This window comes from Gouania willdenowi, chromosome 14 (genome assembly GCF_900634775.1).
Source record: "Gouania willdenowi chromosome 14, fGouWil2.1, whole genome shotgun sequence".
Taxonomy (NCBI): domain Eukaryota; kingdom Metazoa; phylum Chordata; class Actinopteri; order Blenniiformes; family Gobiesocidae; genus Gouania; species Gouania willdenowi.
Genome location: NC_041057.1, coordinates 5,568,365 through 5,585,392, shown reverse-complemented (window position 1 = coordinate 5,585,392; position 17,028 = coordinate 5,568,365). Strand labels below are relative to the sequence as shown.

The 17,028-nt window shown below is 36.8% G+C and overlaps 1 protein-coding gene across 1 annotated transcript; it reads left to right on the top strand.

Moving 5' to 3' along the window:
• Positions 1-1,169: 1,169 nt before the first annotated feature.
• On the top strand, positions 1,170-14,953 carry aldocb (aldolase C, fructose-bisphosphate, b). Its single transcript, XM_028466451.1, has 9 exons — positions 1,170-1,300; positions 7,393-7,509; positions 9,024-9,235; positions 10,264-10,318; positions 10,410-10,570; positions 11,424-11,507; positions 11,605-11,779; positions 13,075-13,274; positions 14,054-14,953. The coding sequence occupies exons 2-9, from the start codon at positions 7,398-7,400 to the stop codon at positions 14,144-14,146; spliced, it is 1,092 nt and encodes a 363-aa protein (XP_028322252.1). The 5' UTR covers positions 1,170-1,300; positions 7,393-7,397; the 3' UTR covers positions 14,147-14,953.
• Positions 14,954-17,028: the final 2,075 nt, after the last annotated feature.

The following is a 17,028-nucleotide window of genomic DNA, read 5'->3' as shown; positions in this document are numbered from 1 at the left end:
GGGTGAGCAGTTGGGTACACAGAGAAGTATAAATAAAATGCACTTGTCAAAAAAATATAGGGAATTTATCCGTCACATCCTAGATCTAAAAAAAGCAAGTATTCCAATTGAAAATCTTTGTTTATTTTACAGTGGAATGCATCTATCTATAAAGCAAGGAACCTCAGTCTGTGTGTGTGAGTGTGTGTGTGTGTCTCAAATATCTCTGCGAATCAGGCTCAGATTGGCCTGAGACTTTCAACATGGCTGCTGCTTGGTTCAAGGGTGTGCAAAGTCGGATTTGGGTGGACTGCAATGATACCGTTCATGAATTATTTCATTAAATTATCTTAAATTCAGCTTTGCAAAACAACTCAATGTTGACAGGTAGTCATGGTAATTCAGGATAAGTTAGAACAGCCCAATGTTGACAGGTATTCGTGGTAACTCAGTATAAGTTGAAATCTGCATAGAATCTACAGGAGTGACTGCACAAAGGGCTTTTAAAAACAACTACAGTGGGTCTAACACCCTAAAAAAAACACACCCCGTAAATATTGACCAGCGCTGTTTTCCTAAATGTCCTTTGTTAAACAGAAATTGGTCACAAATCTAGGAAATTTAAAGTGAAGACCCTGTTGGAACTGATATCTATCGCTTGTTTTTTGGATATTGTTGGTTTCTTTCATATTTTGTATTTTATGTATACGTAGAAGTACAAACTAGGGCACAATAATGTTGAAATTACTCATTTTCTAATTCTGGTGTTCTCTTCTTCCGTTTCCGGAAGAATTTAGATTTATGATTATGGAAATTGGGGAGAATGGTCGATCTAATAATATGCATAAATGAAGTGCATGCTTCAGAATCAGATTTAATAATGGAACAGATGAAACCTATCTATTATATCTGTATAAATTCCAAAAAAAAACATGATTGTTTTCACGATCCTGTCCACAAAAGCAGTCCATAATAATGGCAAAATACGTGATTTGGCTGAAATGTGTAAATCTTAAACATTTTGTTTTGTTAAGTCAATTTGAAAGTCATATATTTAAAGAGTAAATCTCAGCAACAGGATTTTATCTTTCTGGAAAATTGCAGCATCACGCTCCGCGCATGCGCCGTGAAGGGAATACCTTTTTGCGCATGCGTTGACGCGGACTGCGTAAATTCGTCACAAAATGCTACGTTGGTTCGCCCCGCCCACTTGGGTTTTTGTAAAGGGTCACGTTGCTCTGCAGCAGTAGACATCAGACCTCTCCTCATCCTCAGCTAACACTGCTCTTCATCTGCTCTGTGTCCGCACATCCACCAACAGGTGAGAACATTATGTAATATCTACAAAAAATGGAACTATAAACAGGAATTACGGATGGGTTCAAGTTTCAACACAGATTGAATCAGGATGTGATCAACATTAAGCTAACTTTAACCCAGAAACCATCGGAAGACATTTAAACTCGGAGGTTTTCCCACATAATTCGACAGAAACTGTGAGAAAATGTTTAGCTTGACTCGTTTGTTTGTTTATTTTTTTTTTCATCTAAATGCTGATGACGGTAAGTGCAACAACGACGGTGACCTTCGTGTGCAGTGACGAGGCAAAATGAGGCGTTAGCGCAGTTATCGCTGTAATTATACACACTATGTCACTTGTTTGTGCTCCATTTGGGTGTTTTTTCGTCGTCTGGAGGCAGAGGGTGTGATGGTGGACGGGTGGAGGTGGGATGGAGGTCGGTGAGGGTGTATCTGTGTTCCCGCACGTACACCTAGGATGTGACGGAGGGGGCGGGGCTAAACTGACGCACTGTTGCATCCACAGTCACTGACACATCTTCTGCGACTAAAACATGCCACAGTGACTGCTACATTAATGGTTTTACTTGATCCGTACAACAACCATACATATATTTTCATAAAGTTTACAACAAAAAACCACACTCGTAGATGATCAGAATCCGAATGTTGTCATTTCCCAAGAGAGATTGCATAGTTGAGGGAAATGTAATTAAATTTACTGCATTTTTTTTTTTTTTTTTACAGTGTTTCAGGGCCTTATTCTCATGTTATGAGAATAATAAAGTCTTACATACTACAATGAAAAAGTCGACATTTCCAGAGAAAAAATATGTTAGTATTATGAGAATAAGCTCATTATAATACAAGAAGAAAGTCATACTTTTATCACGATAAAGTCACAATTTTAGGAGAAAAACTCCAAACTTCAGTGTATCTGTATTTCAAAACATACAGATGCAGATGTACATAGAGCAGTACCCTGCATTAAAAATTAGATCTGTGGAGCTCTCTGTGAAGTTGAACTTCAGTTTAGGTTTTAAAATTTTTTTGTATTATTTATTTTCACATTAAAACTTAATTCTCTCATTTTTTTTTTTCCTAATAATATTATTGCTTCATTCTCAAATTCTTAAAAAAAAAATCCCTAAATGTGGCCCTAAAAAACTGTTGGTGGTTTTTCTGTTTCGTTTAATATATATATATAAAATGAATAAATTAAACGGATCAATAAAAACAGAACTCAAAAACTCACAAATAAAGTAGGATTTTATTTCTTCACAATCCCAATATTATCGGGCAAACTATTCTAATGTGTTGGTGTATGATGACGTGGTTGTGATTTGAGCTTTAAAATGCATAAAGATAAACCAGGTAATAAGAGATGCAAAGTATAGGCCATTTATTGAAATGTTAATTTAAAAGTAAAACTGACCTTTAATCAGCTGATCACAGGTTTTTATTGTTCATATTTTTGCAAAAAAAAAAAAAATGAAATAATGATAATAATCAGACTTTCATGCCCTAAATCCTGGTAGTCGTGGAAGTCTGTTTGAGACGACCTCAAACGGGCTTTGTGAAAGCCATTTTTACTACACAGTGCAAGTTTCTAACCTTCCTTCCACTTAATTGTAGTCATTCATTTTCACTATTTTCAATGACGGAGTCTACCCATTAGAAATGATTAGTTGACAGGTAAAAATGGATGACTGATGAGTCACCTGGAACATAATGTACAAAGTAAAGATAATGAACACATTATATATTTATCTAATAAATGCATATAGAAGATAATATTTGGCAGAATTACAATAGCATAGCATTGGAACACAATGTACCCTACCCTTATTTTGACATTTCTTTTTCCACATGGCATATGCCTAACTGATGCCATACAACCAAATATATATCTTATATTCAATATCTCATCCAATAGAAAATGGCAGATGGAGAAATTGTTTTGTGAGAAGTGCACCTAAAGTCTTTAATGAGCTTCTTCCGTAGCGATCTGTTCTAAATGGCTAATGCTGCTCCTGGTAGCTAATGGTACATGCATTAGTGCATGTACTAGCAAAGGTTTTTAATAATGATTGCAATCGTTGATAATGTGGAATAAAATCTTATTTAAATCCTTAAATCGTCAGACCCATACAGATTATGTTCTACTGAGCATCAGAGCTCAGTCACGTACGCCACATCAGTCAAAGTTGCTTCATAAATAGTGGTTAACTTTTCATTGTGTATGCTTGCACAATCATTCCACAGCGCTTGTTAAATGATCCTGACAGTGTTTGGACCAAACTCAGTTTCTGCATGAGTGTGTTGATAAAGTCTGTATATGTGTATGTGTGTGTGTGTGTGCATGACTGGTCTGGGTTGCAGGTATTTGCCAAACATAATCTTTTTATTGTAACCAGAAGCAAATGCACACCCAGACACTGTGCACTGCGTGACCTAAAGGTGAACTTACCTCGGAAAAAGTAATCTGACGACTGATTGTTTTGAAAACTATCTGATTACTTGATTCTAAACGTAACTACCACTAAATTAGATTACTAGATAATTTACTAGTTTCATTTAGCAGCTGCTGACAAAGCTCCGCACTGCCTGGTTTTGCCAAAATCCACTTTAATCAAACTTTATTTTACTTTCTTTAGGTAATAATTAGTCTTACTTGACTTCACTTAACACAAATTCTTTTTATGTAATAAAATAAAGACCGTCTTTTTTATTTGTAATATCGCTAAAAACTTGACTCATCACATACGTGAGGAAAATTACATAAATAATGTACTTACATATATATATATATTTTTTTTTTTTCCAGGCATTTGATATTTAATACATTTTGTGTAATCACTAATCAGATACATATCAAATATTCCTATATCTACACACATCCAAAAATATATACACCATTTGATGTTAATAAATAAAAATAATTAAAAAAAATAAAAAAAAATATATAGTTATGCAAAAAAATATATAAACTATGTTTAATTAGACCCGTACATACCTATCAACATACATATCTCATATCTGATTAGCATGCCTGAAAAGAAAATAACTCAGGGATTTGAATAAGTAACTTTAATCTGATTTCTAGATTGGAAATAGCGCGTCAGATTTTTTGGTACTTCAAAAAAGTGATCATATTAGAGTAACTAAGTTACTGGCATTTATGGTTGGTAGGGGTAATCGCCTAATTTCCCGATTTGTTTCCAATTATTTAAGTCTTGATTCAAATTGCAAACAGATTTTCAAATATGAACGATTATTGATTAAATTTTTTATTATTGCTGATTATTGATCTTCCATTTAAAACAGCAATAAACTGCTGAATTATTTGACTTCTCTTTTGATTAACACCTCGTAGCACCTTCAGCATTGTATAGTGTAATTAGAATATTGAAATTAGTAGGAATCATCTGGTTTTTATTACACGTTTCTTTCAATTTAGGAATCCATTCATAGTTGCCAATATTAAGATCATGATTTATCTATTCTTTTTTGCACCACCCCAAATGGTAGGGAGTAAATACTGTTTCTATTTACAAGGGTTTCTGCATTCAGGTCCTGTGTGTTCTCTAACTGTTATCTCATAGCTTTAAGCCCAGGATTAACCCAGATGATGCACGGTTTGTCAGACAGCGTCCCACACACTGAACCAGCCTTATGTAGGAATGCAATACCGATGTGAGGGTGTTACTCAGTTAATATTGAACTATCGTCCTCCAGAAAGCTTCCTCGAGCCTTTAACCCTTATAGCTTTCACTGATATAACTGATTCATCCACAGTTGATCCAAAATGGTGGCACATACCAGTGTACGGTGCAGTGGAGCAGAAGGACAAGCCTTAGCACGTTCTCTGTTCACTCTGCGTGGGCGTGATCATCGTGATGTGTCAATACGTGAGATTTTGAATTAGTTAGTGTTGTTGTATCACAGTAATCTGTAGTCTGTGGAGGTTTTAAACGCAATTGATGGATTAGCAGAGTCTAAATGGCTGCCAAAGAGGCTTGAAATGCATCAGGGGAGGAAAAGAGAAGGAAAGGAAAGGGGAGGGTAATTAATAATGTGTTGCTGAGGAGAAGGAAAACGACCTGCACTGCATCCAGTCCTGCAGCTCAAATGAGAAGTAGAATCCATAGACGCACTGTTGCATAATGGTCGTCTCTGTTTCCTCCGCTGCTGATGGGGACGGTGGGGGGGCGGGTCCCTTATGCAACTGATTATTTACGGCCCAGTGAGGAGCAGAGAGGCCTAATCTGGTGTGAAGCTTGTCATTGCAGCTAAAAACACGAGGAAAAGGAGTTTTTTGCTCCTTCTCAGGTGAACGCAAGCATGACGATAATCTTCTTCCTTTTTTTTTTTGCTGCCAGGAAACAGGAAACACTTCTTTAGCAAACGACCCGTGTCATCATCCGTGTTGCCTTGCTAGATGGTGAATTTCAGGCCTGCTTGGTGTTTTTCCACTCCCACCCTCCCCCTGCTCTCTCTGAGCATAGCTCATAGATACATCAAGGTTGCCATGTTGTGTAGACAATAGAGGGGAAGGTAGGGGTGCAGAGTTTGGCGGTCATCCAGGTCATTGACACACTGGCAACGTTTACATGAGAGCTTTAATTCAGAATAAAAGTTCAATTCTCTTTAAAAAGATCAAAAATCACCTTGTAAACACCTAATTCCGAATGAAAATGGCCATTCCGAATTAAACTTATATCCAAAGTAAATGGCTGGTTTATTCTGATTTATATTCTGAATAATTTGAATAATTCCTCAATCTTGTATATGTTAATTCCGCTTTAAATAAAGAGCTTCACAAATAATGCACGGCTGATTCCAATGTTTTCCTTCCATCAAAATTTTGTAGATGAGGTAGAGCAGCCGTAGGGCTTGGCAATATGGACCAAAACTCAAATCCAAATATCTTTTCTGAAAATAGCGATGTACAATATAAGTCTCAAAATGTTTTAGTTCAAATAAAGTATTACCAGAAATACAATTGCTGGTTTAAATTGATGATTCAAATGCCATACAGGCTCATTTTTTAACAAACAGCTGATCAATATGTGCCACTTTTGGCTTTTCCCCCTCTAAAGGACAGCATGTGTGAGTGACTCAGTGATTCATCGCACTGTGCTTTTCATGCTGTTTTGTGAAGTAGTGAAAGCAGTGACTCCAAAACAAGTATTTTAAAACAAAATGAGCTACAAAAATATATATATTGATTAGGGGTGTTGAAAAAAAAAATCGATTCTGCAATATTTACTACTATTACTAACGTTCTGCATTTACTTGTTGTTCTCGGCATATATCTCAGTTAAATTCCACTAAAGTCATGTTGCACTAAAGTCAAAGTTGGTTTAAAAGCCACCGGCAGATTGTATGTTATTTTTTTTTATTTGAAGTTTTTGGCATATGGCATGTTAAAGCCAATGTTTTGAGTGTAGAACATGCCAATAAAATATATTTCATATGTTCTCCTGAAAATTTACAAATTAGTTGTTTCTTAAGTCATATATTTAAAAGAAAAATTGCAATAATTGCCTTATACTTTAATATCGGAATACATTGTATCTCATCGCAACCTATGTATCGGGATACGTATCGTATCGCCAGATGCCAGGCAATACAGACCCCTAATATTGATATAGGCAATATTGAAATTCCCTATATCTCCATAATAGAAAGCTGGATACATCTTGAATCTTGATTCTATCGCCCAGCTCTACGTTGCACTAACCGCTGGCTTTAATTGGCCGAAGTACGGTTTTCTATCTGCTCAGCTGATGAAAGTGAAACTGTGTTGTTGTTGAGCTACTGCTTTAAAATCAAAGTGAAAACAGTTCTTATTATGTGATCTTTTATGTAGTAGCCGAAAAGAAAAGTTTTGTTTTTTTTCTCCAGTAGATGTGAATACGTCACGTTCCCTCGTCGAATCCGAACCCTTTTCAAACCCAATAAATGTGTTTTCCATGTCAACCTCAATTCTAAATGACTATTTGTAAACACTATGCCGAATACTTGAATTCAAAATCATTTAATTGTGAATAATTTTTTTCCAAATAAAAAAACATTGTGTAACCGTGGCCACTCTCTCTTCTCTTTCAGCCAGTATGACTCACCAGTATCCAGCACTGACTCCTGAGCAGAAGAAGGAGCTGCAGGACATCGCTGAGAGGATAACGGCTCCAGGGAAAGGAATCCTCGCTGCTGATGAATCCACCGGTATGACGCTTTGGTCATGTGATGAGCAACGTCATCACAATAATTCCTTGATGCAAGAAACTCCCATCTTATATCCATATTGTCCACATGTATATAAATATTTATGACAGTTTGATATTTTATATCATGATTCGTTATCCATTTTTGAAAAAATGTGTTTTTAGGTTGATTTTTTATTTTTTTTAAACACAGATATCTCGTCTGACACAGTGGTTGTTCTGGAAGGCTGACACGTTTGTGAGTTCAGTTTGTTCGGAAGTGCGACCCTAAATTAATGCTACAAACACTTTAACACGTAGGCACGTGAACGCGTTTTTAACGGTGTGTTTGATATACTGACAGCCATAGCTTTGACCAGCTGATACAAGCAAACATGACTTCATTTTATGTGTGTTTTGAGTGGACATTCAAACTGTTTGAGCATGCAGAGCAGACACGGGCCCTAATTTTGTGCGACCCCCTAAAATAACTAAAAATACACAAAATGACTCGTAAAACACTTGATATTACAACAGACAAAACCACCAATTAAACACACAAACTCACAGTGGCTGCTATTCATCCATAAATCTGCTCTTGGACTACTGCCTTCTAACTTGACCACATATTTGATCAGGTCTAGTAACCTGGACTACGGTCTCAGGATTTTATTAAAATGGTTATTCCCAGAGTCAGAACAGAACTGGGTAAGACTGCCTTTAAATATGTCGCCCCCTCTTCATTAAACAGTTTTCAGATTGATATGAAACTAACAGATCTGGTCAATGTTGGAGAATTTAAATCTTTGTTAAGGGACCTAGTCTTGGACAATGTGACTGTTTTTAATTCTCACGGCTTGTCATCTTGTTTTGAGCTGGTGTCTCCAGAACTGCTGGTTTTTGAGGTACTGATTTATGAATACATTTATTGTTGTAACTTTGTCTGCTGCTGCCATGCCAAGTTCTTTTTGAAAAAGAGATGATTTCTAATCTCAATGAGGCTTTTATCTGGTAAAATAAAGGATATAATAAGCCCTTTGTTCTGTATTCATTCTCCGATTGTAGGTAAATGAGACATAATGACCAAATTGTGCAGTGTAGTGCAGCTCTGACATTATATTGGACTAAATTAGTCTTATGCCTCTGATGTAAAGGCTTTAGGCTGCAATAATTTCTTTTTTTAATTCTAATACATTAAGTTACAACACAGGTGTTGAAAAATAAATCAGACCATAAAAAACATATTTCATACAAGCACGAGCAAACAATCCAGTTCATCAGGAAGAAACCAACAACAAAAGCCAATTCACAGGCCAACAGCTTTCCGCCTTTACGTGTTTATTTACAGATAACACAGTTTCCTTTTTCTGGTTTGATGATGTTTTTAAAAAACTGCACGGTGAAGCATGGTTTATTGGTTTTGTTTTTTTGCAAACAGCTTGGAATGAAAAGATGCCACTAACTGTTATAATATTTGTCAGCAATGCCTGAATTTTGGTCAAATGAATCCAACCTGTTTTGGTGGCGTTTCTCCAGGGAGCATGGCCAAACGTTTGAACCCCATCGGGGTGGAGAACACAGAGGAGAACCGGCGCCGCTATCGCCAGCTGCTCTTCACCGCTGACCAACGCATCGACAGCTGCATCGGAGGAGTCATCTTCTTCCACGAGACTCTGTACCAGAGCACCGACGACGGCACCCTGTTCCCCAAGGTCATCAAGGACCGCGGCATCGTCGTTGGCATCAAGGTACGTGACGTATGCAACAGAAAGCATCAGTTTTGGCTTAGCTTGAGTGGATTTCTTTGTTTTTCTTAGAATATGAGATGCACATTGTTTCCTTTACGCTTGACTAGGGTTGCACAATTCTGGAAACTTTCAAATATTGAAACTTTTCATCGGAATGAATGGTAAATTTACAAAATTGAAGGTTAAATATAGTTAAGAGAATATTTTAGCGTCATTTTGACTTAAACAACCAGATTCCATGCAAGTTTGCTTGAAAAAGGCCATTGCCTGAAAGGGTTTTGAAAATGACTTTTTTTGTTGTTTTTAGAGAGAAGTTGGGTTATTTTATTTAATTTTTAAATAAGGGGTATGACAGAAGAGTAATATTTAAGTCAACATTGATGTTTTTTGTGAAATAATTGATTGTTCAATTGATTAATTTAACAAACACTGCACTGGTTGTTCTTGAAGAGCAGTTATTGGTATCAGTGCTACTATTTTTGCCACTGAGCTTTGGTTGTAAAAGTATCGAGTTGAAATCACATTTTTGATGTTTGGAGGCAAATATCTGCAAGCTTTAAAAAATAAGATGCTTACAAGACTTGAATAACTTTAAAGTTTTATTTTTGAATGTTTATGTTTGGATATACTTTTTATATATATAATATCATTCAAAGTGTTTTACATTTTCCAGATTAATTCCAGTAAATAATTCCCATGTAAAGTTTACATTTTTTTAAATTCCCAAGCTGAAGTTGCTGTGGAAATGTACTGGAAATGTTCCTTCACTTTAAAATCCTAATCTTGGCCACTGTTGCTAAAAGTTTTTTAGGCAAGTAAAAATGCTGATATGAAGCTTTGGGTTGAACTAGTGGCTCTGTGTTGGTTGACACGTTAAACAAGATCGTTTTTGGTGCGTTTAGATACACACAAAGATGGAAACTCATAACATTAGATCCAGTTTAGAGGACAAACCCTGACTAAAGTTCACATTTTCAGGAAAGCAGCGAGCTGTAAAAGGGATTTTGTGTCTGATTGTGTTTTTCCAGGTGGACAAAGGTGTTGTGCCTCTGGCTGGAACAAATGGAGAGACCACCACTCAGGGTAAGAGAGAACTGGAGCATTGCTACCACTCGAATAAATGCCTGTGTGCAGTGTGTCTGATTGATGATTCTTTGCTCCTGTGGGAATGTAGGTCTGGACGGGCTGTCCGAGCGCTGTGCGCAGTACAAGAAGGACGGGGCCGACTTTGCCAAGTGGCGCAGCGTACTGAAGATCAGCGAGACCACGCCCTCCGAGCTGGCAATCATGGAGAACGCCAACGTCCTGGCACGCTACGCCAGCATCTGCCAGCAGGTCTGTGGGAGTTAAAGAGTATCTTCAACAGGGTTGGGGTCGACTACATTTTTAACTTACAATTACGTCTTTAATTATCCATGTTCAATTACAACTTAATTACGATTATTTTTCATTTTTTACAATTAAAATGATTATTTTACCCCTAAAAGTCAATTCCAATTACATTCTCAATTACTGAAGTTCAATTGCAATTATTCACACTTGCTGAGCCTTTAATAAATAGATCCATAAAACATGACCTTCCTCCTGTATTAGCTTTCTGTTAGCATCTCTTATGATAGCAGGTCAGTTTGACTCGTGTCTTAAATCATCACTAAAATACTAAAAAAAATATTATCTATCATCTAATTTGTTTCTCATTCCTTGGTTACCTTGTTATCAATGAAGATATTGGTATTAATGTTCATGGTGTGGATGGCTAAAGCTTTTTTCTCTCAGTATTCCCCTAGATATATAGATATACTATATATATATATATATATATATATATATTAAAATGGTAAAATGATCCTAAAGAGAAGTGACAGGTAGTGGTAAAAGTTGATGTGAAACATATTAATTATTAACAATGTATGTGTAAATCATTGAACTGTAACATGATTCCACAGGTTTGCGTTTAATTCAATTATAATTGACAGTTTTTATGGAATCTTAATGCCAATTACAGAGTCAATTATCTGAACTCAATTGCAATTCAATTATGATTGCAACAGATATTTTCACTTATAATGATAATTTTAAGTTAATTACCAATTACGTGAATACAATTCTATTTGACCACAACCTTGCTCTTCTACACAATCACAGTTGGATACAAAGGTTTCAAAATGAATCTCTGATGTTCTCTTAGAATGGCATTGTTCCAATTGTGGAGCCTGAGATCCTTCCTGATGGAGAACATGACCTGAAGCGTTGCCAGTACGTCACTGAGAAGGTAACTGTGTAATCTGATGTACACTAACCCTGTCAGATCACATTTCTCTCTCCAACTAGTCCTAGTGATGACGGGTTGTTCCATGCCGCCTCATTAGGTCCTAGCTGCAGTGTACAAGGCTCTGTCAGACCACCATGTGTACCTGGAGGGAACCCTGCTGAAGCCCAACATGGTCACAGCCGGACACTCCTGCCCCAACAAGTACAGCAGCGAAGAAATTGCCATGGCAACCGTCACCGCTCTGCGCCGCACTGTCCCTCCTGCTGTTACAGGTCAGACGGCCTGAGAACACTTATTTAAGTCCTGAGGGTCTGATAGTTTTATACACACTTAGGAATAAAATCTTTTCTTGTTTCATCAACTACAGATAACCTTAAAATGTAACTTTAACCTTACAGTGTATCTAAATCCCCAGGTTTTTGCTCACTGAAATAAATAAAAAATATGCCTTGATTAAGGGCGGGGCTCCTGGAGCAGTTAAGACACGCTCAGTCTATACTATAAAATCTGCAAAAAACAATCTATGCTATGCTACTAAGCTACTTAATAATCACTATAACTCTGTATTCACAATTCTTTCAGTCCAACTTACTCACTACAGATTGCAGAGTCCACAGGTACTAGTTCTTATAGGAGGGGCGGAGCCAACAGTGCTTGTTTGGTCCAATGACGTCACAGAATCTCGTTCTCAGCCAATAGCAAAATTCAATTGTAATAGCTGGGTTTTAACCCAAAGAGGGCAGTCACTCTTACATTTGACAATAAAATATGACAAATTGAAGTACTTTGACTAAAATGTCAAGAGTTTGAGCAGAATCTATTAACAGCACAACTTAATATCCAAATACATTTGTTTACAGAAGTTCGGTTAGGCTAATGCTAAGCTAATCCTGGGTTCATGTGAAGCTAGCACTGAGTTAATGTTAAGCTAATGCTAATAATAATAAAAATTACATTCCATTTAAAAGTGCCTTTCAGGAGAAATCACCAGTCCATACGCACACAATCACACTCAAACAATTTAGGGTTGTCAATTATTTAAAAACATCTTTTTTGACCGTGTTAAAAAACAGAATATCCTCAGTCACCCTGAAGAGAGAACATGCAAACTCCTCACAGGGTGGTAACTCTGAGGATACATTGCAAACCTATGCCAAATGCTTTTTATTTTTTTAAATTGAACCAGAATCAGTATATTGATCCAGATCCCATACAAAATTTAATGGAATTTTCCATGATCTAAGGTCTACCTTTGGTTAAATTTTGTCCAAATCTATTAACTGCTTTGGATATAATCCTGCTAAAAGACAAACAAACAAACAAATAAATAAATGCTGGTGAAAATGCAGAGACCATTTTCAGTCATTTTAGTTGTAGTTAGTAATACAAAATAAATTTTTTAGGTGGAAGAATTGCAGACTTGAATTTCTAGTAAACTGCATACACTGTATATTGTGCAACCCAATCTTGTTTATTTCGCCCTTTTTTCCTGAAGATCAAGATGAGGTATGTGCAGGTGAATACTTGCGTTCACTTCCTTGTTTTGTTTAATTTTGCGTTTCCTCAGGTGTGACGTTCCTGTCGGGCGGCCAGTCTGAAGAGGAAGCCAGTGTCAACCTTAACTCCATCAACACCTGTCCACTAGCCAAGCCCTGGGCCCTCACCTTTTCGTACGGCCGCGCCCTGCAGGCCTCCGCGCTCAACGCGTGGAGAGGAGAGCTGAGCAACGAGAAGGCGGCCACGGAGGAGTTCATCAAGCGTGCCGAGGTCAGATTAAAAAAAACCAGGCGTTAATTCCAGCAAGTTAATTTTTTTTTAATTATATGTAAGGTTTTATTCATTCAGACAACAGTTTTTTCAGGAAATTAGATCTTCTGACATGTTTTGACTGCCTACTGTCAGTCTTTCTCATAGGCATCTAGTGATTTATTTGATGCACCCCTTCAAGTTCTTTCATAAGGAAAGCATCTACCAATCGCTTTCCTGTGTCCTTATGAGTTCTTTTGAGTTGGCCACTCCCAGAAATAACTCATTAGGACGCATGAAGGCAAGCAGTAGATGCTTTGATGCTTTCCTTATGAAAGAGCTTCTAGGAAAACATCAAAGCAATTACTAGATACCTCTGAGGAAGACTGACAGTTGGCAGTCAAAACATGTCAGAAGATCAAATTTCCTGAAAAAAGGTTGTCTGAATAAATAAAATCTCACACATTATTTCAAAAATAGGACAAAATTAACATAGGAATACATCAAAGCAATCACTAGATGCAGTTCCAGCAAGATCATTTTTTCTTTTTGAATAATATGTTGAGGTTTTATTTATTCAGACAAATCTACTTTGATCCTATAGTGGATTTCCTGAGGAACAGTTGTCTGAATAAATGAAACTATAACATATTATTCAAAAAGAATATTGCTGAAATTACTAAGGAGAAGACAAAGAAACTTCAAAGGAAACATCAAAGTGATCAGCAGACACCTCTGATGAAGACTGGCAGTTGACTGTTTCTTTAAGTCTCATTTTACCCTCTCTTTGTTTCCCACAGGCTAATGGCCTTGCTGCTCTTGGCAAGTACGAGTCTTCTGGAACCGCTGGCTCTGCTGGGAGGTCTCTCTACGTAGCTAACCACGCCTACTAAACATGAGGCTACCACATTCAGCTGTGGCTTAGTTATATATAGTCTTATATCTGCTCTGCTATTCCCTCTCACTCCATCAGTTTCAGGCCTGTGCAGCCTAACTACACTGTACCTAATATTTAAAAACAACTTCATGATTAGATATATGTATTTATTTAACATAAAGTGACATTTTTCTCAATCAGATTAAATGATTTAAAGCTGAAGATAATCAGTCAAGTATGAATTTTCTGCTTCCTCTGTAACTACGTGAGATCAGCATGTTTGTGTCTGTGTTTTTGCTTCAGTCAGAAAACAGTGTGAGCATGTGTTTAAGGCGCTAAACTAACATCTATTACACTGACGGTTGGACCGAGCATCGATCAGTCACATCAGTGCATCCGGTTGGATGAGGGGGAGGAGTGAAAAATGCTGGATTAGGTTAATTCATCAGAACCAGTTACTGTACCAAACTATCACACACCCTAATCTTTACGTTCCACAAAAATCCTGGTTGCCATCAAAACAAAGAAACTCATCAAATGTGTGTCTATTCACTGCAGAACAGTAGCTTTAAATTCCACATACAGTGATTAACGTGTTCAGTTGTGTGGAGTGTGTCGATATTATGTGATGCTTGTATGTCACCCCCTGCTTTTCTGGTTTCCCCACACACCCCTAAAGGAACGATGGGAAACATTTGTGGCGAGCGTTGGGGAAACTTGTCACTGCTGTGTTGGACTACTGTGATGTTTGTAGTGTTACATTTTGTTCTTGAAGCCCTCAGTGTCAATTAGTGGAGAAAAATAAATAATATAAATATTAAAACGTGTGTGTGTGTGTGTGTTTTTGTGCTGTTATTGAGTGACTGGATTACACACACACATAAAAAAAACAGGTTTGAGTTTAAAAAATAACTAAAGCCCTTTTTGCTGACCTATCACTAGGGGGAAATTAAAAAATTGGCGTGGCTCCTGGAGCAGTTAAGACACACCCAGTCTATACTATAAAACCTCCAAAGAACAACCTACTGTATGTTATACTAATAACTAGTCAATACTCAGTATAGCTCTCTATTCACAATTCTCTCAATCCAACCTACTCAGCACAGATTACAGAGTTCCTATAGGAGGGGAGGGGCCAAATGTGCTTGTTTGTGATGCACCAAGGTCCAATGACGTCACAGATTCTCGTTCTCAGCCAATAGCAAAATTCAGTTGTAATAGCTGGGTTTCAACCCATAGGGGGCAGTCACTCTTACACTTTCTGACAAATTTTATGCCAGATTGAAATGCTTGGGCTAGAATGTTGAGAGTTGGACCAGAATCATTTAACTTCACTACTTAATATTAGGGATGTAACGATTCACTCAACTCCCGATACGATTCGATTCTCTCACGATTTTTTCATTTACAAAATGGGACTGTAGACAATTTTTTTTTTTGGGAAAAAAACTAGAAAATACTGTATTATTTTCCTTTTATTTTTCATTGTCAAAAGAATTCCTTGATAAACTATTCAAAACAATGCAATTTAACTAAAAATAAATCTTGAATTAAATAAATAAAGGAATAATACAAATGAAAATGAAGCCTATTAATTTAAGTTCTGGTTCTATAATAAACAATGCAAAACTGCATAATAGTTCTTTTTCTTTTAAAAGTGCAACTGAAAATGTATTTTGTGCCTTAACAATTGGACTTTAAAAAAAAAAAAAAAAACCGTCATTCCACTTGTTTGGACCAGCAGAGGGCGCTGGTAACACAGTGGTTGGTTGGCATGCAGATATCTTGCAGTGAAGAAAAGAAGCTATGCTAGCAGAGAGAGCTAATAGAAAAACGTGACTTTTACAGATATTCAAGTAATATTACAGATATTCTTTCGGTGCTAAAGGGGTAATGAATCATTTATTAACATATTTAAGAGTAGAAGGCAGCCAGAAAGAAAGTATTAGCAGACTCCGCCCGCCGCCAACACTTCCGGATAGCGCCCTCTGCTGGTTAAAAAAAAGTACTGCGATTCAATTGTCAGAAAATCGATATCAACCGTGATACCTATGAATCGATTTTTAACTGCCTTACGATTAATCGTTACATCCCTACTTAATATGCTTTCTAGGTTTAGTTACTCTTGTTTTTAAATCAATTAATTCTGTCAAGGTTACGGTACGGTGTTTTTGGTAAGGCCTTGAATGAATAAATTAGAGAAAAAAAATCCCTTTTTATTAACACATTTGGATGGGCTTTTTTTCTTTCATGACTGCTGACTATCAGCTGTTCATAGGGATGGTGGCAGATGCTGAAAATAAAAAAAAAATGTGCTATGGTTGCTGTTTTCTGCAGTTGTCCCACAGTAATATTGCATGCTAACCAGGTGAAATTGATCAAAATCCCAATAAAATGACATCTTTAATTGAGGCAAGCCAGTGGCAAAGTTCACAGTTGGTCACTCGCTAATTCAAATGACCAGTTTTTGAATCACAACACAGCGGGGTCCACGTTATCAATATTCATGTCAGTATTTAGAGTAATGATTGAGCATGAATACAGGAAAGGACAAATGCATTTTGTCTTTTTGTGTGGTTTTGTTTTCTTTTTGAGTCATTTTGTGTATTTATTTGCCATTTGGATTTTTTTGTTTTCATTTAATGTATTTTACAAATCATTATAGGGGTTTTTGTTATTACTTTGTGTGTTTTTGTTATCTTCTGTATGTTCGTGTTATTTTGTGTATGTTCTGTATTTTTACGTGTTGATCTGTAATTTTGCATAATTTAGTTGGGATTCTGTGTGCCTTTGGAGTCATTTTGCTAATGTGTTGGTGTTTTGTGTGTCTGCTGTAATTTTGTGTGACATCGATGAGTCGTGCATTTTTTAAAAACCTTGTGTGTGTTTTTCTTGGTG

What these genes read in the sequence shown, in the direction of transcription:
- aldocb (XM_028466451.1), top strand. Translation starts at nt 7,398, where the DNA reads ATGACTCACCAGTATCCAGCACTGACTCCTGAGCAGAAGAAGGAGCTG. An exon ending in GCATCGTCGTTGGCATCAAG is followed by an intron (nt 9,236 to 10,263) that starts GTACGTGACGTA and finishes GTGTTTTTCCAG; the next exon opens with GTGGACAAAGGTGTTGTGCC. An exon ending in AGTTCATCAAGCGTGCCGAG is followed by an intron (nt 13,275 to 14,053) that starts GTCAGATTAAAA and finishes TGTTTCCCACAG; the next exon opens with GCTAATGGCCTTGCTGCTCT.